At 46.1% G+C, this 17,491-nt stretch overlaps 1 protein-coding gene across 1 annotated transcript in view; it reads left to right on the forward strand.

Annotated features, from left to right (window-relative positions):
* Positions 1-327: 327 nt before the first annotated feature.
* Positions 328-17,491, forward strand: part of LOC119161371 (O-acyltransferase like protein) — a 34,668-nt gene continuing 17,504 nt past the window's right edge. The window contains exons 1-5 of the mRNA XM_075885802.1: positions 328-738; positions 4,796-5,004; positions 8,247-8,367; positions 8,497-8,584; positions 8,681-8,778. Of these exons, the coding sequence (XP_075741917.1) occupies positions 429-738; positions 4,796-5,004; positions 8,247-8,367; positions 8,497-8,584; positions 8,681-8,778 (826 nt within the window). The 5' untranslated portion in view covers positions 328-428. The remainder of the gene's footprint in view (positions 739-4,795; positions 5,005-8,246; positions 8,368-8,496; positions 8,585-8,680; positions 8,779-17,491) is intronic.

Consider the following 17,491-nt stretch of genomic DNA (forward strand, 5'->3'; position numbering starts at 1 on the left):
CTCGTGAATTTAAATAAAAAATCTAAGTACATATCGAATGTCCCACGTAAGCAGGGCTTTGAAACACGGAGTTTAGATAAACTTTCCACATCTCTTTCCATCTTTTGTGCTTATTTTAGATAGCAAATCTCTCTCTATAGCTTGCACGTCGTTTAGCGTGACGCAAATCTTTGAAATACGCTGTCATGGGAACTGCCCAAGAATTAGGCGACTGAGAATAATATAATAAAAGAAGGAGTCGGTTACCACACGTGCGCCTGTGAGAACGGTAGCGCTGCAGGGGCCTTAGCGGAATACCGGCTTTTCACCTCTGTGGGACATTGTACATTGCCGTGGGAACGGTGAGGTCCGCGTGCAGGAAGCAATGCATATGCAGCTGGCTGATTCGTGATTTCCTGCGTCTATGAGAAGGCATCACGTCCTCGTACATGTCCTTTCGTCAAAGTCTTTCCTATGCTGCAGGCCGGTCTCTTTTTCACCATTTCAACATGACGGTACACTTTTTGTTTTTCCTTCTGTTGGTCGCGCTGCTGCACAAACCAGTTCATGCTCACCCTCCCGAATCGACGACAAGGGACCTTGAAACGGACATTCAACGGTTAGACGACTTCGTCGTGAAAAAAATCCTGTCGTACTCTTCTGAAATAATGTCCGCAGTCGACGTGAGCTCCGAATGTACGTCGGCACTCCTGAGATGGATCATGGCACTTAAAAGGCAAGAACCATGGGCCCTCAGAAGTAAGTACCTGCCCTCCCAATTTTCTCCTTTTTGATACTGGTGCACTCTTCCTTGCCATTACAAAATCTGAACCTCCGAATACTTCAATTGAAGAAGTTCAGGGCATTTGCATTAATTTTTGTATGTGTTTCTGCTCTGCATATAGGTGTGTATGTACAGCGTAAAGCTAAACAGGTTATTATTAAACCCATAGTATGACCTGGTAATCACATTTATCCCTATAGGAATCAATTCACAATAGCACGAGAGTTAGTGATATCTGCTGATTAACAGAATGTGGGTCGCTGATCATAGGTGATTATTCATGCGACATCTCAGGACAATGAGTTCACCTTGAAGATCTAAAAACTAACAGCGGAGGCCAGAAAATCTTACGAAAATATCCTTAACGGACAACTGCAAGGAAATCTGAGTTAAGCAGAATCGTATGTTGGTAACATTATAACGAAAGACCTTGCAGTCGAATATTTGATTGACGATCGGGGACTCGTAAGTGCATTCTTTATACCCTATGACGCGGAGCTCTAGCGATGTACCCGCTCTGGTTGGAACAAAAACAGAAATTACGGAAATGCTGGCCCGCTGCAGCTCATAAGCAAAACTCTCAACAGCCGCACCTCCTCCTTGTTTACGTGACGCACCTGTACGAGCAGCTCATTCAGACGAGTTTCAAATCTTCTCTAGTATGATGCCCACGAAACGCGCGGTAGTAGGCTGCTTCAACCTGTATGCCAGGGCAGGTACTACCTTTCACGCCTTTACGAAAAGCGTAAAGCTGCGGGTTATCAGAATGAGGCGAAAAAAAAAGCGAAGTTCAAAACAATTCAAGCAAGTCAACAATTTTTAGGCAAACAAATTGCGCTTCAATGGGTTTGTTATATAAGTTCTGGGTGCAGTTAGACAAGTGTTTAGAAAAATGCAGACACGCATTTGACAGGAGCATGTGCCAAACCGACCACCGGCATCAAAAACAACGCTATCTTACCGTCCGTAGACTAAAAACCAAACGTGAATCACAGGAGCGTAAATCAGCAGCACATGTGAACCAGTGACTTTTGCCACACTGGAGTGTTCAGCGTATAATGAGATGCAATAACTCAGTATAATGAGAGCTCATGTTGTACGAAATAAGAAGATTTAAGAAAGTGTATACTTGAGTGTAAGGCGTCATTTAGCTATTTCCCAGAGACTGCACAAATACACGTTTTCTCTCACACGCATGGTTTTCGATGTGGCTCTCGGTCTCTCACATGCCCCGCTGAAGGGGTATAGCGGCTAAGGTACACGGTCGCTATCCCGCAGGTCGTGGGATTGAATCCCGGCTGCGGCTGCTGCCTTTTCAATGAAGGCGAAAATACTGTAGGCCCGTGTGCTCAGATTTGGGTGCACGTGAAGGAACCCCAGGTGGTCAAAATTTCCGGAGCCCACCACTATGCCATCTCTCATAATATTATGGTGCTTTTGGGGCGTTAAAGCACACATATGAATTGTTTTTTTTTACATATCGTATATCAAAAGTAGCTTTCATACACCACTGCAGAGAGTTTTGCCTAAAGCTACCGGGTCTTAATTGTTCTGACCACGACTACAGCTTAAAAAGTCGTAAAATACCGCTTTAAGCACATGCCTTCCGCTGTGTGTTCTGCGCAAAAAAAAAAAAAACTCTTCATTGTGTGCGAGACCATTTCTGAGCATGCATTTTTGTTTCCTTCACAATGTATGTTTACAGATTTGTTTTTTCGTCAACAACTAAAAGACACAAGCGTTGCATCGTCAGCGCAGCGTGATAAGCGCTACAGTCCTTGCCTTTTCTAGTAAAAAGACACACATACACAATATTGACGTGTTTTTATGGTGCACCGCAGATATGCGCAATAATTGCTTTTTAATTGAGAATCGCACAAGTATGAACGCAAAGTTTTGAGCAATATTGGTGGGCGCTGCGGATGGGGTCGGCCGTTTAGAGTATCGTTTAGTGCCCTTTAGAATAATGTTAAGAGCGGACAAACAGACAAAAGTACAGACAGACAAACTGGCCAAAATTTTCGCGTCGGAGGTCCCCAAGAAAGACTATCGTCTTTAAAAAAACCTATGGGCGTGACCTCAATCACATACTTTGAAGCATGAACCAGATAGTTCGGTGGTATCAGTTGGTCTGCATCACTTTCGGTAGGCTTTAATGGATTCGTTTTTTCTAGTTTTCGTGTTAAAATAGTATTCTTGGTACATTTTGTAAACGCCCCTTGCATTTCGAAAGCAAAATTATGAAGACAACATGATCTCCAGCTAGTCTGCCATAAATCGGATTTATGGATTGTGAAATTTAGCATGTATGCCTTTAACGGGAAGATTTGGGCGTGTTGGCGCAACGTTGCCCAAGAACGGCAAGGGTTGGAAAAAAAATCATCTACTGTTATAGAGATCAGCTGACTTTTTATGGTTCCAATAATTTTCAACCTATCGATGAAAAACAAAAGAAGAGACTTTTGCACTAGTTGGTATATTACGTTAAATGGAGCCATATTGCTTATAAGGTAGGGAGCTGACAGCATCCTGTACTCATTGTTTGTCCCTGTATTATCAACGCTATGGCGTTAATTTATGGTTAAAAGCAGCTACAGCTTTACACACACAAAAAAATAAAAACAGCCTCCAACAGTTGGTTGTGTTAGGAAATCCTAATAATGTGGATACTGCGTTAGTGTATACTTTGCAACGTGCGTGGCTGACGTGGTGTTTTTAAAAAAAACGCTTCTAAAACAATGGCTCTCCCAACAATTTCTAATTTAATTTACCTTAATCGTGCGAGTTGGTTTCATTTCACACCCGCGAACTAATTCTTTGGCACTATCAAACCTTCTGTTGCCCTCAGCGGCCTTCGGCGGGCTAACTCGGTCTTCACTTAAAGGGGCCCTGAAACACTTTTTCAAGTAACCATGGAATTCATTCTCTGGAAGAGCTCATTGCCTCACAAATTCGACGCCACAAAACCTTTGAGAATCCGTCCAGTACGAGCGGAGTTGCAAAGATTTGTCACACGCTGCAATCGCATTCTCTCTTCTCTCCTACCGACGAAAGCGCTGGAAGCTAAGCAGGGAGGGATGGCAGGACCACAGACAAGCGCAATGCACGCCCCGTGACCTTGAGCACTTTTTTTCTTTTTTTCCCTTTGAATGTGCGTGTTTTTCAGGGTGATCGCACGCGCACGCGTGGACAAGCAGCGGCCTCCCGCGGCGATCTCTGTAACGAGCAAGAGTGCCATGATCATGGCTGATAGATGGGCTTGCTATACGTGTGATTTTGGGGCATATTGCGTGATTTGTCGAGAGAAGAGAAAACAATTTTCAGCTTATTTTGATGATTTAATGTGAATTCCAGGCCATGTGCTGCGCTATAATATGTGGCTCGCGTGTTGTCGGGAGCCTCTACTACCGATCGACAGCGTTTTTTAACTGTGCTTAAAAAGTGTGGCAGGGCCCTTTTAAAGAAAGCTAGAACGTCGGTCATACTCCTGTTTGCTTGCTAATTTAGTCGACTATCTTTCAGCTTCTTAATATTATATCTATCATGTTTTATTCCATCCCACGTTGAGTGGTTCTTAGCTTCGAGTTTCGTTGTTAACTTCCTAGTTTTCTTTTTATCCGTTGGTTTGGGCTGCAGTATGCAGCGGCTGTACACTTGCCGTTTTAGGGCCAGTGGTAAGTCACCTGCCGTAAATTCCCCTGCACATTCGTACACTATTAGGTAGATATGTTTTCACGAGTGAGCTCCCTTGTAGGCAAGTGGTCGAGGTATACATACATTTATATAGGCAAGTGGTCGAGGTATATGCAAGTGGTCGAGGTTTTTGTAGGCAAGTGGTCGAGGTATACATACATATATATATATATATATATATATATATATATATATATATATATATATATATATATATATATATATATATATATATGTTTTGTGTGTGTGTGTGTGTGACAGTTTCTCGTAATCATTAGATCTTTACGCTAAATATACCCTGTCCTCATGTTTACGCTTACACACCTGATTTCTTTACAGTGATTCTTGCGAACGCTTTCATCCCGAACAATCTGCTGGAGTACAGTGTTTCCAACCTTGGAGGCTACGAACAATGTTTACGAACGGTTGCGCCCACGCATGACCCATTAACAGCCCTGAGAGGACAGTACTGCACCATGACTGTCAGAATTACCAAGCGGTATGCAAAAAGTCTGGTGAAAAAATTCAACACAATCGGTGACCTTGAGGTAATATTTTCTTCTCTGTCTTTCTCTCGTTATCTTGGTGACTCACGAGAATAGCTCCTAACCCTGACAACGAGAAAGTGGGTAATGACATAGAGTTTCCTAATATGCACTAGAGGGAACTCTGGCGCTAGTGTCTACGGGAGCTGCAACGCACGGCGCTTCAAGGAGAATGGAAATGATGGGTAGTACACACATTTGTTTAATCTTCGTACTTATGGCCTGCCTTTGGCTCCGTGTGTGTTCATGTGGCTTAGAGCTTTTTTCTCGCAAAACAAAAATCAGCAAATGTTCAGTGATTGCGCTTCACCACCCTATTTTTTTTTCGGCTTAATTTCCAAATTGGGTCAGGAAGTACAAAAGGGTTGAATCTTTCTTTCAAAACAAAACCGAAACACAGCAGTAAACGAAGCCACAAGTACGATTCGCCGCTCGCAAGTACGAAGACTGGGCAAATGTGTGCACTACCCATGATTCTTATGGTGGCTGAACAATTGCAGCGCCAGAGTTCCCTCTAGTTAAATTTAGGAAACTCTATGGGTAATGATAATTAAGGGCGTAACGATTCCTTTAAAATTGCGACATCATCGTTCAAGCATTACAGAGAGCCAGCGTAATTTTTCCGTATGAATGTTGCTTTACAGCGAACCGAAGAATAGCTTCGAGCCCTCGTGGAAGTTATTGAATAATGCGAATAAATATACTCATAATTTTATATTTTTGTGTGTAATTAGAACTAGATTTTCTCCCGACATGTCGAGGTTTTGTTGAAGCAACTGACACAAAGGGGTAAAATCATGGCATCACTAGAGTGACTTCTCGAGGCATTACGCATAAAAAGGGGTGCAGACATGGGTCACTCCATTCGCCGAATGACAAAAAAAAAAAGCGAATTACAGGGGATACCTAAAGCAATGCTTTGCATTTTCAAGCGATGTTACAAACTGAATGCTTTGCAAATAATGCGACTAAAACAAAAGCGATGTTTTTTGTCGCAAAAGTTAATCTGTATTTTCAATATTTCTGCTATGGTTCCAAAAACATGTAATTTGTGCACTTTCAAAACACTTGGTATTTGCATTAAGGAGAAGTTGCTGTAGGATGTACATACTAATCACGTATGCTTAGCTTGCTCATGTTTTGATGGTCTTTTATACTGTAATAATCATGCTCTTCCTACCAAAATCAAGCTGTTCCTTTTCCAATCTCTGTCTATTTCACTAGTTAATTATTACCAGCTTGTATGGTACACTACCATGTTCAGAAGTTTCAAAAATGTTTACCTTGTACTATAGAAAGCTTTACGCCTTATTTACGTTTTACCGAAAGATTATCGTTTTGCAAAGTGCTTCTAAACTGCTGCTATTACAAAAGCATTTAGTCTTTATAAACTGTACGCCTATATAGTTCTCTGATACAAGTATGATATAAAAATTATCGATGCTTAACAAAACTGCAGACTTAACCGAATGTGTTTCTGTGTATGATTTGTGACTTATGTAAATAGAAAAAGAAAGTGTTCACACACATATTACAGTGCCGAAATGCTTAGAATTGCTTTACTCTGTCTTTTAAATGTTTTAGCACGAAACACTGTTTACATATGTATGTTGTAGGTCTGAGCTTCTATGGTTTAGCTCATGAAGCCGATATCTGCACTTTGACATGTAGAGTGGCCTTCATGAAGTAATCTGAGTGCTTATTTGTTTTATATGTTAACCACTCTGCATTTATAAATGCTCCCATTTTGTTTTTATATATTTTTGCGCACAATGTTTGTACTGCGCCTGCGTGAGGATAGACAGTAACAGGCTAGGAATCCCAGCGAAGTTTTGCGGAGTCTTTTCTTCCCATGCCGTCGGCTCTGGGAGGTAGTCAATAAATGAAATAGTAAATGGCAAATAAACAAAAAATGCGTCTGTAGAACATGCCTGATTTTACGTTCTGCTGACCTTCTAAACTTTAGTCTTTTTGTTTTAGCGGTGGAGGATGGAAAATTGAACTGATATTGAGTGGATAACATAACGCACAAATTATTCACTCTTCAAATGGGTTCTTCTGCTTTTCATTGTTGCCTCCTGCAACGCTCATATAGGCTATGTCTACACCACGTTGTTTGACCAGTAGTTTAGTGGGTAATATGAAATATAACGCGGACGTGGCGACCACAAACTTCACTTGTCTGGTAGAAAATGGGCAAAGGAGGTAATAACTTAGAACAAATAACACAAAATTAATTATTGCTCCTTTAGGAGCAAAGCAAGGCACAATATACATCGCAGTATGTGTCGAGAAAAATGACAGCGCTTATAAACGTCCGGCATAACTACTAAGCGTACCGGTTCGTGCCCGTCAGTATCTCTGTCATTGCCACACTTAAGAAGAATGAGGAAGAAAATGTATACATGAAATAAGCCAAGAAAAAAGGGGGCTAACACCCGGTATGCCACCCTGTATTGGAGTGGGGGATAGTGAATTGGAAAGAAAGAGATAGGTATGAAATGGTGATAAGACAACACACACATGCACGCACGCACGCACGCATGCGCGCGTGCTTGAGACCGTTTCCTTTGGAGTCGTTCAGACAGGCCAGTAGATAGCGGCAAGGCGTACCGCTTGAACGGCCTTGGAAGATGGCGCAATATTCTTTTTTTTGGGCAGATAAAGTGTATCTAACATGTTTAGAACATTTCGAAGCGTTTGGCTCTGTGTTCAAACACTTTGCACTTGGACCGTCTCACAGAAAATGTCGAATATTTTCTTCGTTGGCGTAGAGTTCAGAAGTGGTGGTCGTAGCCATCCCTGTGTGCAACACGCATGAGAGAGTAAACGCGACGCCAAAGCAAAACATATTCACAGAACAGTTGTTTAACCTCGACGTCAATTTTATGTGTGTCGAACGCTTAACTTGGAAAGAAAAGAGTGTTATCATGTATGCGCAAAATGTGGATGATGCGAATTCGGTGTGGTGCATTCGCGAGTGAACACACGGAGCTTTTTAGCAGTGTCCTCCCAGAAGACACCCCTTATCAACAAGTGGTGGTTTTTGGTAAAGGCTGAACGAGCTGGTTGATCGGCCCGTTCCTTACCCATGATCCCATAGTAACTTGGTAGCCACTGACTTGTAATGTGGTGTGCTTTCTCGCTTAGGAAGCAGAGCCTCTCTGCAGTCTCAAGCATCAGCATAATTATCATGAACATACAGATGCGCGAACAATTGTAACACGCTCTCGTATGTCATCCAGGGACGCTTTGATTTGTATGCGTTGCCGGACAAGATCAGAGGAAGAGATTACGCTTTCCTGTTGGGGATCTGTGGCCCTTCGACATGCAGTCAGGGGGACTTCACGTCACTCATTCATGCAGGTAAGCAGCTGCCATTGACAAAATTATTTCCACGATTATTGTATGTAAGCGTAGCGCAGGAAGAGCAATAAAGGCGTCGAAGAAAGAAATGCGATCAACGCTGTTTTATGTCATTCCTTGTCGTTGCAGCCGCTTCGACATACGGATTGAACACTACAGTCAAAGGCTGCCGCATTCGGAAGCCAGTTACAGTGGCCCCCTTTCAAGCGGTGAGCATGTAAGTGCAAACGAATAATAATAATAATAATACATGAACGACTGCGTACGCGGCTCGTTCAGGCGTACATACCTTGTCTTTGCACTCGACTTGCAGAAGCATATTCGGCTTCATTCTTGCGCTCGTCGTTGCCGGAACATCAGCCGATTTGCTCGCCCGCAGAACGCGGCGCTGCGAAGAGACCAACAAGTACGGTGAGAACACTCATTCTGCTGAAACGTATATATAGCAGTGTTCTCGTCAAGTTGGCGTGCTTTGGAGAGATTATCCTCAAAAAAGCTTTTACGATACAACGTACACTGGCCGTCAAAAATTATTAGGCCATGGTGCCATAGGAACACATGAGCTAGTGGCTTGGAAATTTTTGACGGCACCTGTGCATTTTGTCCGTGTAGTTGGTTTTACTTGACAGAGCGACATGCAGATAGATGGTTTCTCGTGACGATGATGATAATGACAATTATTCTTCGTACCTGCTTTAAATTTTAATTGAAAGACACTCACACACATCTGCAACCATCTATCATCCCGCCTGTACAATAAACATCTCTCACCCGTAACATAATTGGTGGAGAGTGCTGGGTAACGCCTTGCAGCACCGGACAAGTACGGCGGAAGATACACCCCTGGAGCTTCACTGGAGCCGCAGACTCGCAGGACTTCCGCCGCTACCAGTCATCATGAACCCTGACGGCGAAATCCAACCAGCTGTGTTTAACACCTATGGACACCACTACAGGTAACCACGCCCGTTCTCTGGGAAACCTAGATAAGACGTCAATGAATGGCTCAAGCACTATCGGCGGGTGAGTCTGTATAACCACTGGGACACTACCGGCCAGCGCAACTACGTACCACTTTTTCTTGAGAGAACCGCGTTGATGTAGTACGAGAATCATGAGGAGAATTCGACTACGAGGGCGAATTTCATGGACGAAATCAAGAAGTGTTTTGGAGTACCGACCACGATAAAGAAGCGTGCTGAGCAGACCCTGAGCCAACGTTCTCAAGTCCCTGGGGAGACATGTACGATGTATATTGAAGAAGTTCTCAAGCTCTGCAAGAGTGTGGACCCACTAATGACTGATGAGGATAAGGTCGGACATCTCCTTAAGGGCATTGCGGAGGATATCTATCACTACCTTATAGGAAAAGATGACGTGCAGTCGGGCAATGAGTCATCCGACATTGCCGAACATTTCAGGCCCTTAAAGCTCGGCGCATTTCAGCAAAATTGTGCAATGGAGATTTCCACGAAGATATGTTCAAAAGAATCGAGACGCACGGCACTCGACCAAGAGTTAGAACAACTTCGAGCGGTCCGCCGACGTGCCGAAAGACGATACAGACGCACTAAATCTATCTCTGAACTCAGAGAATCCAGACGCATTCAGAAAAAAATCCAGCGTCGAATGCACAAACTTCATGAACAACGGTGGAAGAATTTTCGTGACTCGCTAGACCCTCGAAAACCCTTGTCTCCCGTATGGAGGACTCTTCGAGGTATTCACTCGCATCCGCAACAGCGTCACCCCTTCGCCGCTCTGGCGCTACATCAACGTCGCTCACAGCTTGATGTTTCTGGGGAATTTTGTGCAAAGATCGCCGGCGACATCTCTATACCGATCGATCTAATGCCACAGGATGTTCCAGTCGCACGAGATCAGCAAATGGAGGTTGCATTCACCATGGAAGAACTTCATGCGGCATTGAACACATGCAGACGCTCATCGTCCCCAGGTCCGGATGGAGTGACCTATACTGCCCTGCGTCACCTAGGCCCGAAGGCACAGCGCTGTCTCCTGGACATTTTCAATAAGTCTTGGCATGATGAAATGGTGTCTGATGAGTGGAAGTGTAGTCGCCTGGTGCCTTTGCTGAAGCCCGGAAAGTCTCCATTCGACTTGGCATCATACCGGCCTATAGCACTAGCAAGCTGCGTTGGTAAGGTCATGGAGAGGATGCTGCTTACACGCATGGAATGGTACCTGGAACATTATAACATCTATCCTGATGCTATGGCTGGTTTTCGACGAGGTCGGTCCTCAGTTGATAGCGTTATTGACTTAGTGACCTCTGTTCAGCATCAGAAAGCTCAGAAGCGGCTGTCGGTAGCTCTGTTCTTAGACGTGAAGGGTGCCTATGACAACGTGACCCACGAGGCTGTTCTCAATGCTCTTGAAGCAGCTGAACCTGAAGGTCGTGTCTTTCGATGGGTAAGAAGTTACCTCACAAAGAGATCCATGTTCGTTTTAACTGAAGATGGGTCTACGAATAAGTATTTCACAAGTCATGGGGTGCCACAAGGTGGTGTTTTGAGTCCAACACTTTTCAACCTGGTTCTCGTGGGGCTCACTGAAATGCTGCCACAGACGGCTTATATATCTCTCTACGCTGACGATATCTTCATTTGGGCATCCGGCGTGACACGGCCTCAAGTACGCGCAAGAATACAGAAAGCGGCAACAATGACATCGACATACCTTCGCCAGCAAGGTTTGACTATCGCCACAGAAAAATGCGCAGCGGTGGCGTTTACACGCAAACCGATGTCTTTCTACTCATTGTGCATCGATGGCAGATCAATCCCATATAAGAGCACTCATAGATTCTTAGGCGTCATCGTAGATCGTGACCTAACCTGGAGCCCACATGTCACATACCTAAAGAAAAAGCTCATTGGCATTGAGAATGTATTCAAGTTCGTCGCCGGAAAATCATGGGGCCCATCCGTGCACTCCATGTTGCAGCTTTATACAGCCCTCTTTCTCGGAACTCTCCGGTACAGCCTTCCTGTCCTGTCCAACACGTGCAAGACTAACGTCCGTGCACTGCAAAGCGTACAAGCCCAAGCACTTCGGACATGCCTTGGCCTTCCAAGATGCTCATCGACAGTGTCAACTCTTGTTATTGCACAAGAACAACCAGTCACAACGCTCATCATTGTCGAGACGCTGAGAGCGCACATTCGGCATTTATCACGGCTACCGTCACATCATTTAGCGTGTTTGACACCTCGGAGGCCCCATTCTTCGTACTGCGGTATCGTGACAAAACATCAGGACATACTACCGCCTGGCTTCAAACTTGCAATGCATCCAGCAACTGCGCCATGGAGCCTTCGTCAACCTGACGTGCGCTTATCAGTTCCTAGAATCTTTAAGAAGGCACGCATGTCAACGCTAGCCCTGAAGCAATTGACTTTGCGTCTGTTGGACGAAAGATACTTCGACCGCATACATGTTTACACCGATGGCTCCACTAATTCCAACAGCTCCACAGGAGCAGTGGTTGTTCCATCTGAAAATGTGTTGCTTCAGTACAAGTTTTCTCACACCACGACGTCGACAGCAGCAGAGCTCGCAGCACTTCAAGGTGCAGTAAAGTACATTCTTCGCCAGCAACCTAACCAATGGGCCATTTTTTGCGACTCCAGGTCAGCCTTACAGTCACTACGGCTTGTTATGCAGCACGGGCTACATGAACAATCACTATATCAGATAAGGCACGACTACCACGAAGCGGTCGCGGAAGGTCACGATATTGTATTTCAGTGGTTGCCGAGTCATTGCGGAATCGTCGGCAATGACCGCGCGGATGAAGCTGCTCGATCGGCTCATGACCAAGACCAGCGCACGCCCATACCACTCTTGAGAACGGACGCTGCAAGGCTACTACAATCACTTGCTCGCCGTATATCTCTCCTACAATGGAATACGCAGGATTTCTCCAACACGCACCTGTACTCGATCGACCCAACCTTGCAACTTCGTTTGCCATCCGGGTTCCCACGATGCGCTGAAACTTTACTGTGTCGCATGAGGTTGGGCGTGGCATTTACGAATTCGTACTCTCGTCTCCTTGGAATGGCGAGCACTTCGGCATGCAACATCTGCGCCTGCGAGGAAACGCTTGAGCACATTCTATGTCATTGCCCAGCATACCAGACTGAACGACGTATTATGGAAGCCAAGCTCTGTCAGCTGGATTCACGGCCGCTTACAGAAGAGAAAATCCTGGGACCTTGGCCGACGGCTTCCCATACGCGCAAAGCCACGAAAGCCCTCTTGTACTTTTTAAGGACCACCAAACTTCACGAACGCTTGTGAAAGAACTGTGCGAGGCCGTGCTGTGTAGTCTCGAGCTGACTATTTATGCTTCTCTTTCTTACTCTTTTTCTGTCTCTTTCCGTTCAATTATTCCCTTTTTCCCCCACCCCAAGTGTAGGGTAGCCAACCGAGCCAAGCTTGGTTAACCTCCCTGCATTTCCTCTCTATTTATCTCTCTCTCAGCAAAATTTGATAGACTCCCCAACGTCACACCGGTCACAAGCATCGACGTAGTGCCTCCACCCAGCGGTCTGGCCTCAACACTACGAGAGATAGTGCGCGAAGAACTTGATCGGCGGGACGCTGCTGTGCCATCGATAGCACATGGCCATGGTTCTTATACGCCATGTGGCCCCCCCCGCCTGCGTCCATCAACGCTGCAGGCTTCGTCGACTCAAGGACGCCGGTGCAGTTGCGTCGTCATGTCTATATGTTTGATCCGCGAAACGACTCCGTGCAAAAGTCACCCCCCCGATAGGGCGGCGTGGCAAGATTATCCCGCGGACCATCTTCAGCAGCGAGTGGGGCGTGAAGCACCTGTGTGCTTTTACTGCGGCGTTCGCGCACATATAGCCCGCTTCCGCTCAAGCGGCATCGGTCACCTCTGCCGCAGTATCAACGACCCCCGGCATCCTTACGACGCGCAAATACTCGAAAAAACTATCACTGGCCACCCAATGGCTACTACCAAACAGACTTCCAACAGACTTTCCGCAGCGATTCGCCGGCTTCTGTGCGGAGTGTAGCGCCACCAGCCTCCTCCCGCCAGCATCGGTCACCATCACCAGGTCGTCGGCGTCTCACGTCTCCTCCTCCGCCGGGAAACTAGACGCCGCGGCCGATGGAGGTGAGGTCACCGGACATTTTTCACTGCGTACAGATATGCCTCCACCAGTTTCCATGCTGCAAAATAGGGTCAGTGTTCTTATAGAAGGTGTCCCCACGTCCGCGTTAGTCGACACAGGAGCAACTGTTTCCGTCATGAGCAGAAATTTTAAGACTCGTCTTGGCAAGAAAGGGATGTTCTCTTGGAGAAGCCTGACAACGTTTCGTGCAGTGATTGATTGATTGATATGTGGGGTTCAACGTCCCAACACTACTATATGATTATGAGAGGCGCCGTAACGGAGGGCTCCGGAAATTTTGACCACCAGAGGTTCTTCAAAGTGCACCCAAATCTGAGCACACGGGCCTACAACATTTCCGCCTCTATCGGAAATGCAGCCGCCGCGGCCAGGATTCGATCCCGCGACCTGCGGGGCAGCAGCCGAGTACCTTAGCCACTAGACCACCGCAGCGGGGCGTTTCGTGCAGTGAGTGGAAAACCGTTGCGCCCAGTGGGAGTTTGTACTGCAACTGTTAGTTTTGGCGCTAAATTGTTTTCGCAGATTTTGCAGTTCTTCCTAATTCTACTCATGACGTTATCCTGGGGATAGACTTTTTAAAAGAATGTGGAGTCACTGTGAATTGCGCAACTGGCGATGTTTTACTGTCTGGTTTTTGTGAAGAGCCCACGCGATGCCAACAGACTATCGCAGTCTTTGATGACGTAGTTTTACCGGCCCAATCGATAGTTCAAGTGCCAGTGGATGTTTGTGGTATCACAGCAGATAACGTTGACGTTATAGTTCAGCTAATCCAGCTGAACTGTGCGAAGAAGGCTGTGGTTGTGCCACACTACGTGATTTCTGCAAGTAGTGGCGAAGCCTTGTATGGGTGGTCAACTCCTCTTTCGAGCCGATTGTACAGCCTGGTGGAATGAGGCTGGCTGTGTTTGAGTTCGACGTCAGGAGCAACGTTAACATTGCAGTCATTAGCGACGACAGAAAAAAAGAAAATACGTCTGATGTGGCTTGTCCTATAGATGACATACTAATGGATATGGTGAATAAGTCGCTATCGCCAGAGAAGAGACAAGCGTTAGTTCGAATCCTCTCCAACCATGCATCCGTTTTTGATTTCGCACTCAATAGTCGTAGATTTTTTGCACCTCCTTCACGCACTCGTCATGCGAATGATACTGGTTCCGCCCATCCCATTCGTAAGAGACCATACGGAGTATCTCCATCGGAGCGTAAAGTTATTGCTGAGCTAATGGAAGAAATGCTGTCTAAGAAATGTATACAAGAGTCGTCTAGCCGCTGGGCAGCACCAGTTATGCTTGTAAAAAAGAAGGATGGGTCTTGGAGATTCTGTGTAGATTACCGGCGGCTCAACTCCGTTAAAAAAAAACACGTATATCCGCTGCCCCGCATCGACGCCGTTATCGATTGTTTGCACTCTGCATCGTACTTTTCTTCCGTAGGCTTACGATCGGGATATTGACAAATCCCTGTGCACTCTGCCGATAAAGAAAAAACGGCTTTTATAACTCCAGATGGTTTATTTCAATTTAACGTCATGCCATTTAATCTATGTAACGCTCCAGCCACGTTTGAGCGCTTTATGAACACAGTTCTCCGTGGCTTAAAATAGGAAGTATGTCTTTGCTATCTTGATGACGTTGTAATCTTTGGCCGCTCGTTTGAAGAACACAATCGTCGACTTGATGTCGTTCTCACGTGCCTTGAGAAAGCAGCACTTACCTTGAATTCCAAAAAGTGCCATTTTGGTGATCGTGAAACTCTAGTTGTTGGCCATCTCGTAGATAAACACGGCGTTCGGCCTGATACCCACCAAATCACCGCAGTCAGCCCTTTCTCTCAACCACGCTCACTACGAGAACTCAGAAGCTTCCTGGGCCTGTGTTCATAATTAAGGGGCTTTGTTCCTAGCTTCGCCGACGTTGCTGAGTCTCTTACTCATCTGCTCAACACAGACGTACCCTTCAAGTGGACGAAAGAGCGCGAGTCATCGTTTTCTCAGCTGAAGCTTCTACTCACTTCTGGGCCTATCCTTCGTCAATTCGACGCATCAGCTCCAACCAAGGTTCACAGTGACGCCAGCGGAATTGGTATCGGCGCAGTATTAGTTCAGCGTCACGGCGCCGCCGAGCATATCATCGCCTACACGAGCCGTTATCTGAGTAAAGCTTAGCGCAGTTACACTATTACAGAGCAAGAATGTCTGGCAGTCTTCACAGTGCACAAGGTTCGTCCGTACATCTATGGCTGCCAATTCTCCATCGTCACAGACCACCATTCACTTTGTTGGCTCAATGGTCTACGAGATTCAACCAGTCGTCTTGCACGATGGGCACTCCGTTTGTAAGAATATGACTTTGATGTTTGCTTCAAGAGTGGCCGCCGTCACGCGGACGCTGACTGCCTATCGCGACTTCCCTTTCCCATGACTGAATGCGACGCCGACAATTTAGACGACTGTCTGACCACTATTGACTCACGTTTTCCAGATTTGGAAGCGTTCCGTACAGAACAACGTCAAGACCGTAGTCTGGCTCCTTTCTTCTCATCTGCCGTCAATAAGGCTCATCAGAGCCCATTCGTCATGCAGGATGGCCTTCTTTACAAGCGAAATTTTGATGCAAAAGAAGCCCGCCTACTTTTGGTTGTCCCCAAATCATTGCGACCAAACGTGGTGCAAGCTATGCACGACGATCCAATATCTGGAAATATGGGTTCGCCAAAACCTATCACCGCACACTGAAACGTTCTACTGGCCCTGCATGCGTTAGGCTACAGCTAAATACGTGACCAGCTGTCAGCATTGTCAACGATACAAGAGTCCAACAAGTGCGCCGCCAGGATTTCTCCATCCCATACCGCCTCCATGTTTTTCCTTTGAGGTCGTCGGTATTGACTTGATGGGCACTTTTCCACGATCTATTACTGGGAACCGCTGGAATATAGTCTGCGTAGACCACCTCACTCGGTATGCTGAAACCGCAGCGATATCAGCCGCAACAGCCGATCACGTTTGTGACTGCCTGCTACGCTATATCGTCCTCCGGCATGGCTCCCCTCAGCCATCATCCGCGACCGTGGCCGGCAGTTTGTAGCCGACGTCGTGGAAGAGTTAAATCGCCGGTCTGCTTCCCAGTTTCGTCACGCCACTTCATACCATCCACAGACCAACGGTTTGACTGAGCGTGTCAAGATGACGCTCAATAACATGCTCGCTATGTACGTTGATTCGAAGCATAAAAACTGGGACGAAGTTTAACCGTTTATGACCTACGCCTACAACACTGCGCTACAAGAGACCACCAGCTTTAGCCCGTTTTGCCTCTTTTACATCTGTGAGCCACGTACTACCCTTGACACAATTCCCCCGTTTTCAGAGCAAAAAAAAAACTCATCCCTTGCCGAGACCCTCTGTCGCGCAGCGGAGGCACGGCGCATCGCGCGTCTCCGGAATTTCGCAGCCCAGGACCGTTCAAAGGCTCGCTAAGATAAGCGACATCGAAATGTGTCGTACAGCGAAGGTGATATGAAATGGCTGTGGACTCCAAATCGCAAGAGCGGTTTGTATCAAAAGTTTCTGGCCCCCTATACAGGTCTCTTCGTAGTTTTGTCGCACCTTAGCGCCGTTACGTACGTGATATCATGCCTCACATCTTCTGGCCATCGCTCCAGGAAAACTGACGTCGTACATGTGTCGCCCGGTTGAAGCCATACCACGCGCGACACTAACACGCCCAGTGGACATCGCCTGCAACAGGGGAAATGATACGGGACTTTCGTTGAAGTGGGGTAAAGGAAAAAGAAGTGAATGTGTTCTGTGCCAGGCCTGACGGCTGCAACCATCTATCTATCATCCCGCCTGTACAATAAACATCTCTCACCCGTAACAATATATATATATATATATATATATATATATATAATCACATTTAAAC

This window comes from Rhipicephalus microplus, unplaced genomic scaffold (assembly GCF_043290135.1).
Source record: "Rhipicephalus microplus isolate Deutch F79 unplaced genomic scaffold, USDA_Rmic scaffold_327, whole genome shotgun sequence".
NCBI lineage: Eukaryota > Metazoa > Arthropoda > Arachnida > Ixodida > Ixodidae > Rhipicephalus > Rhipicephalus microplus.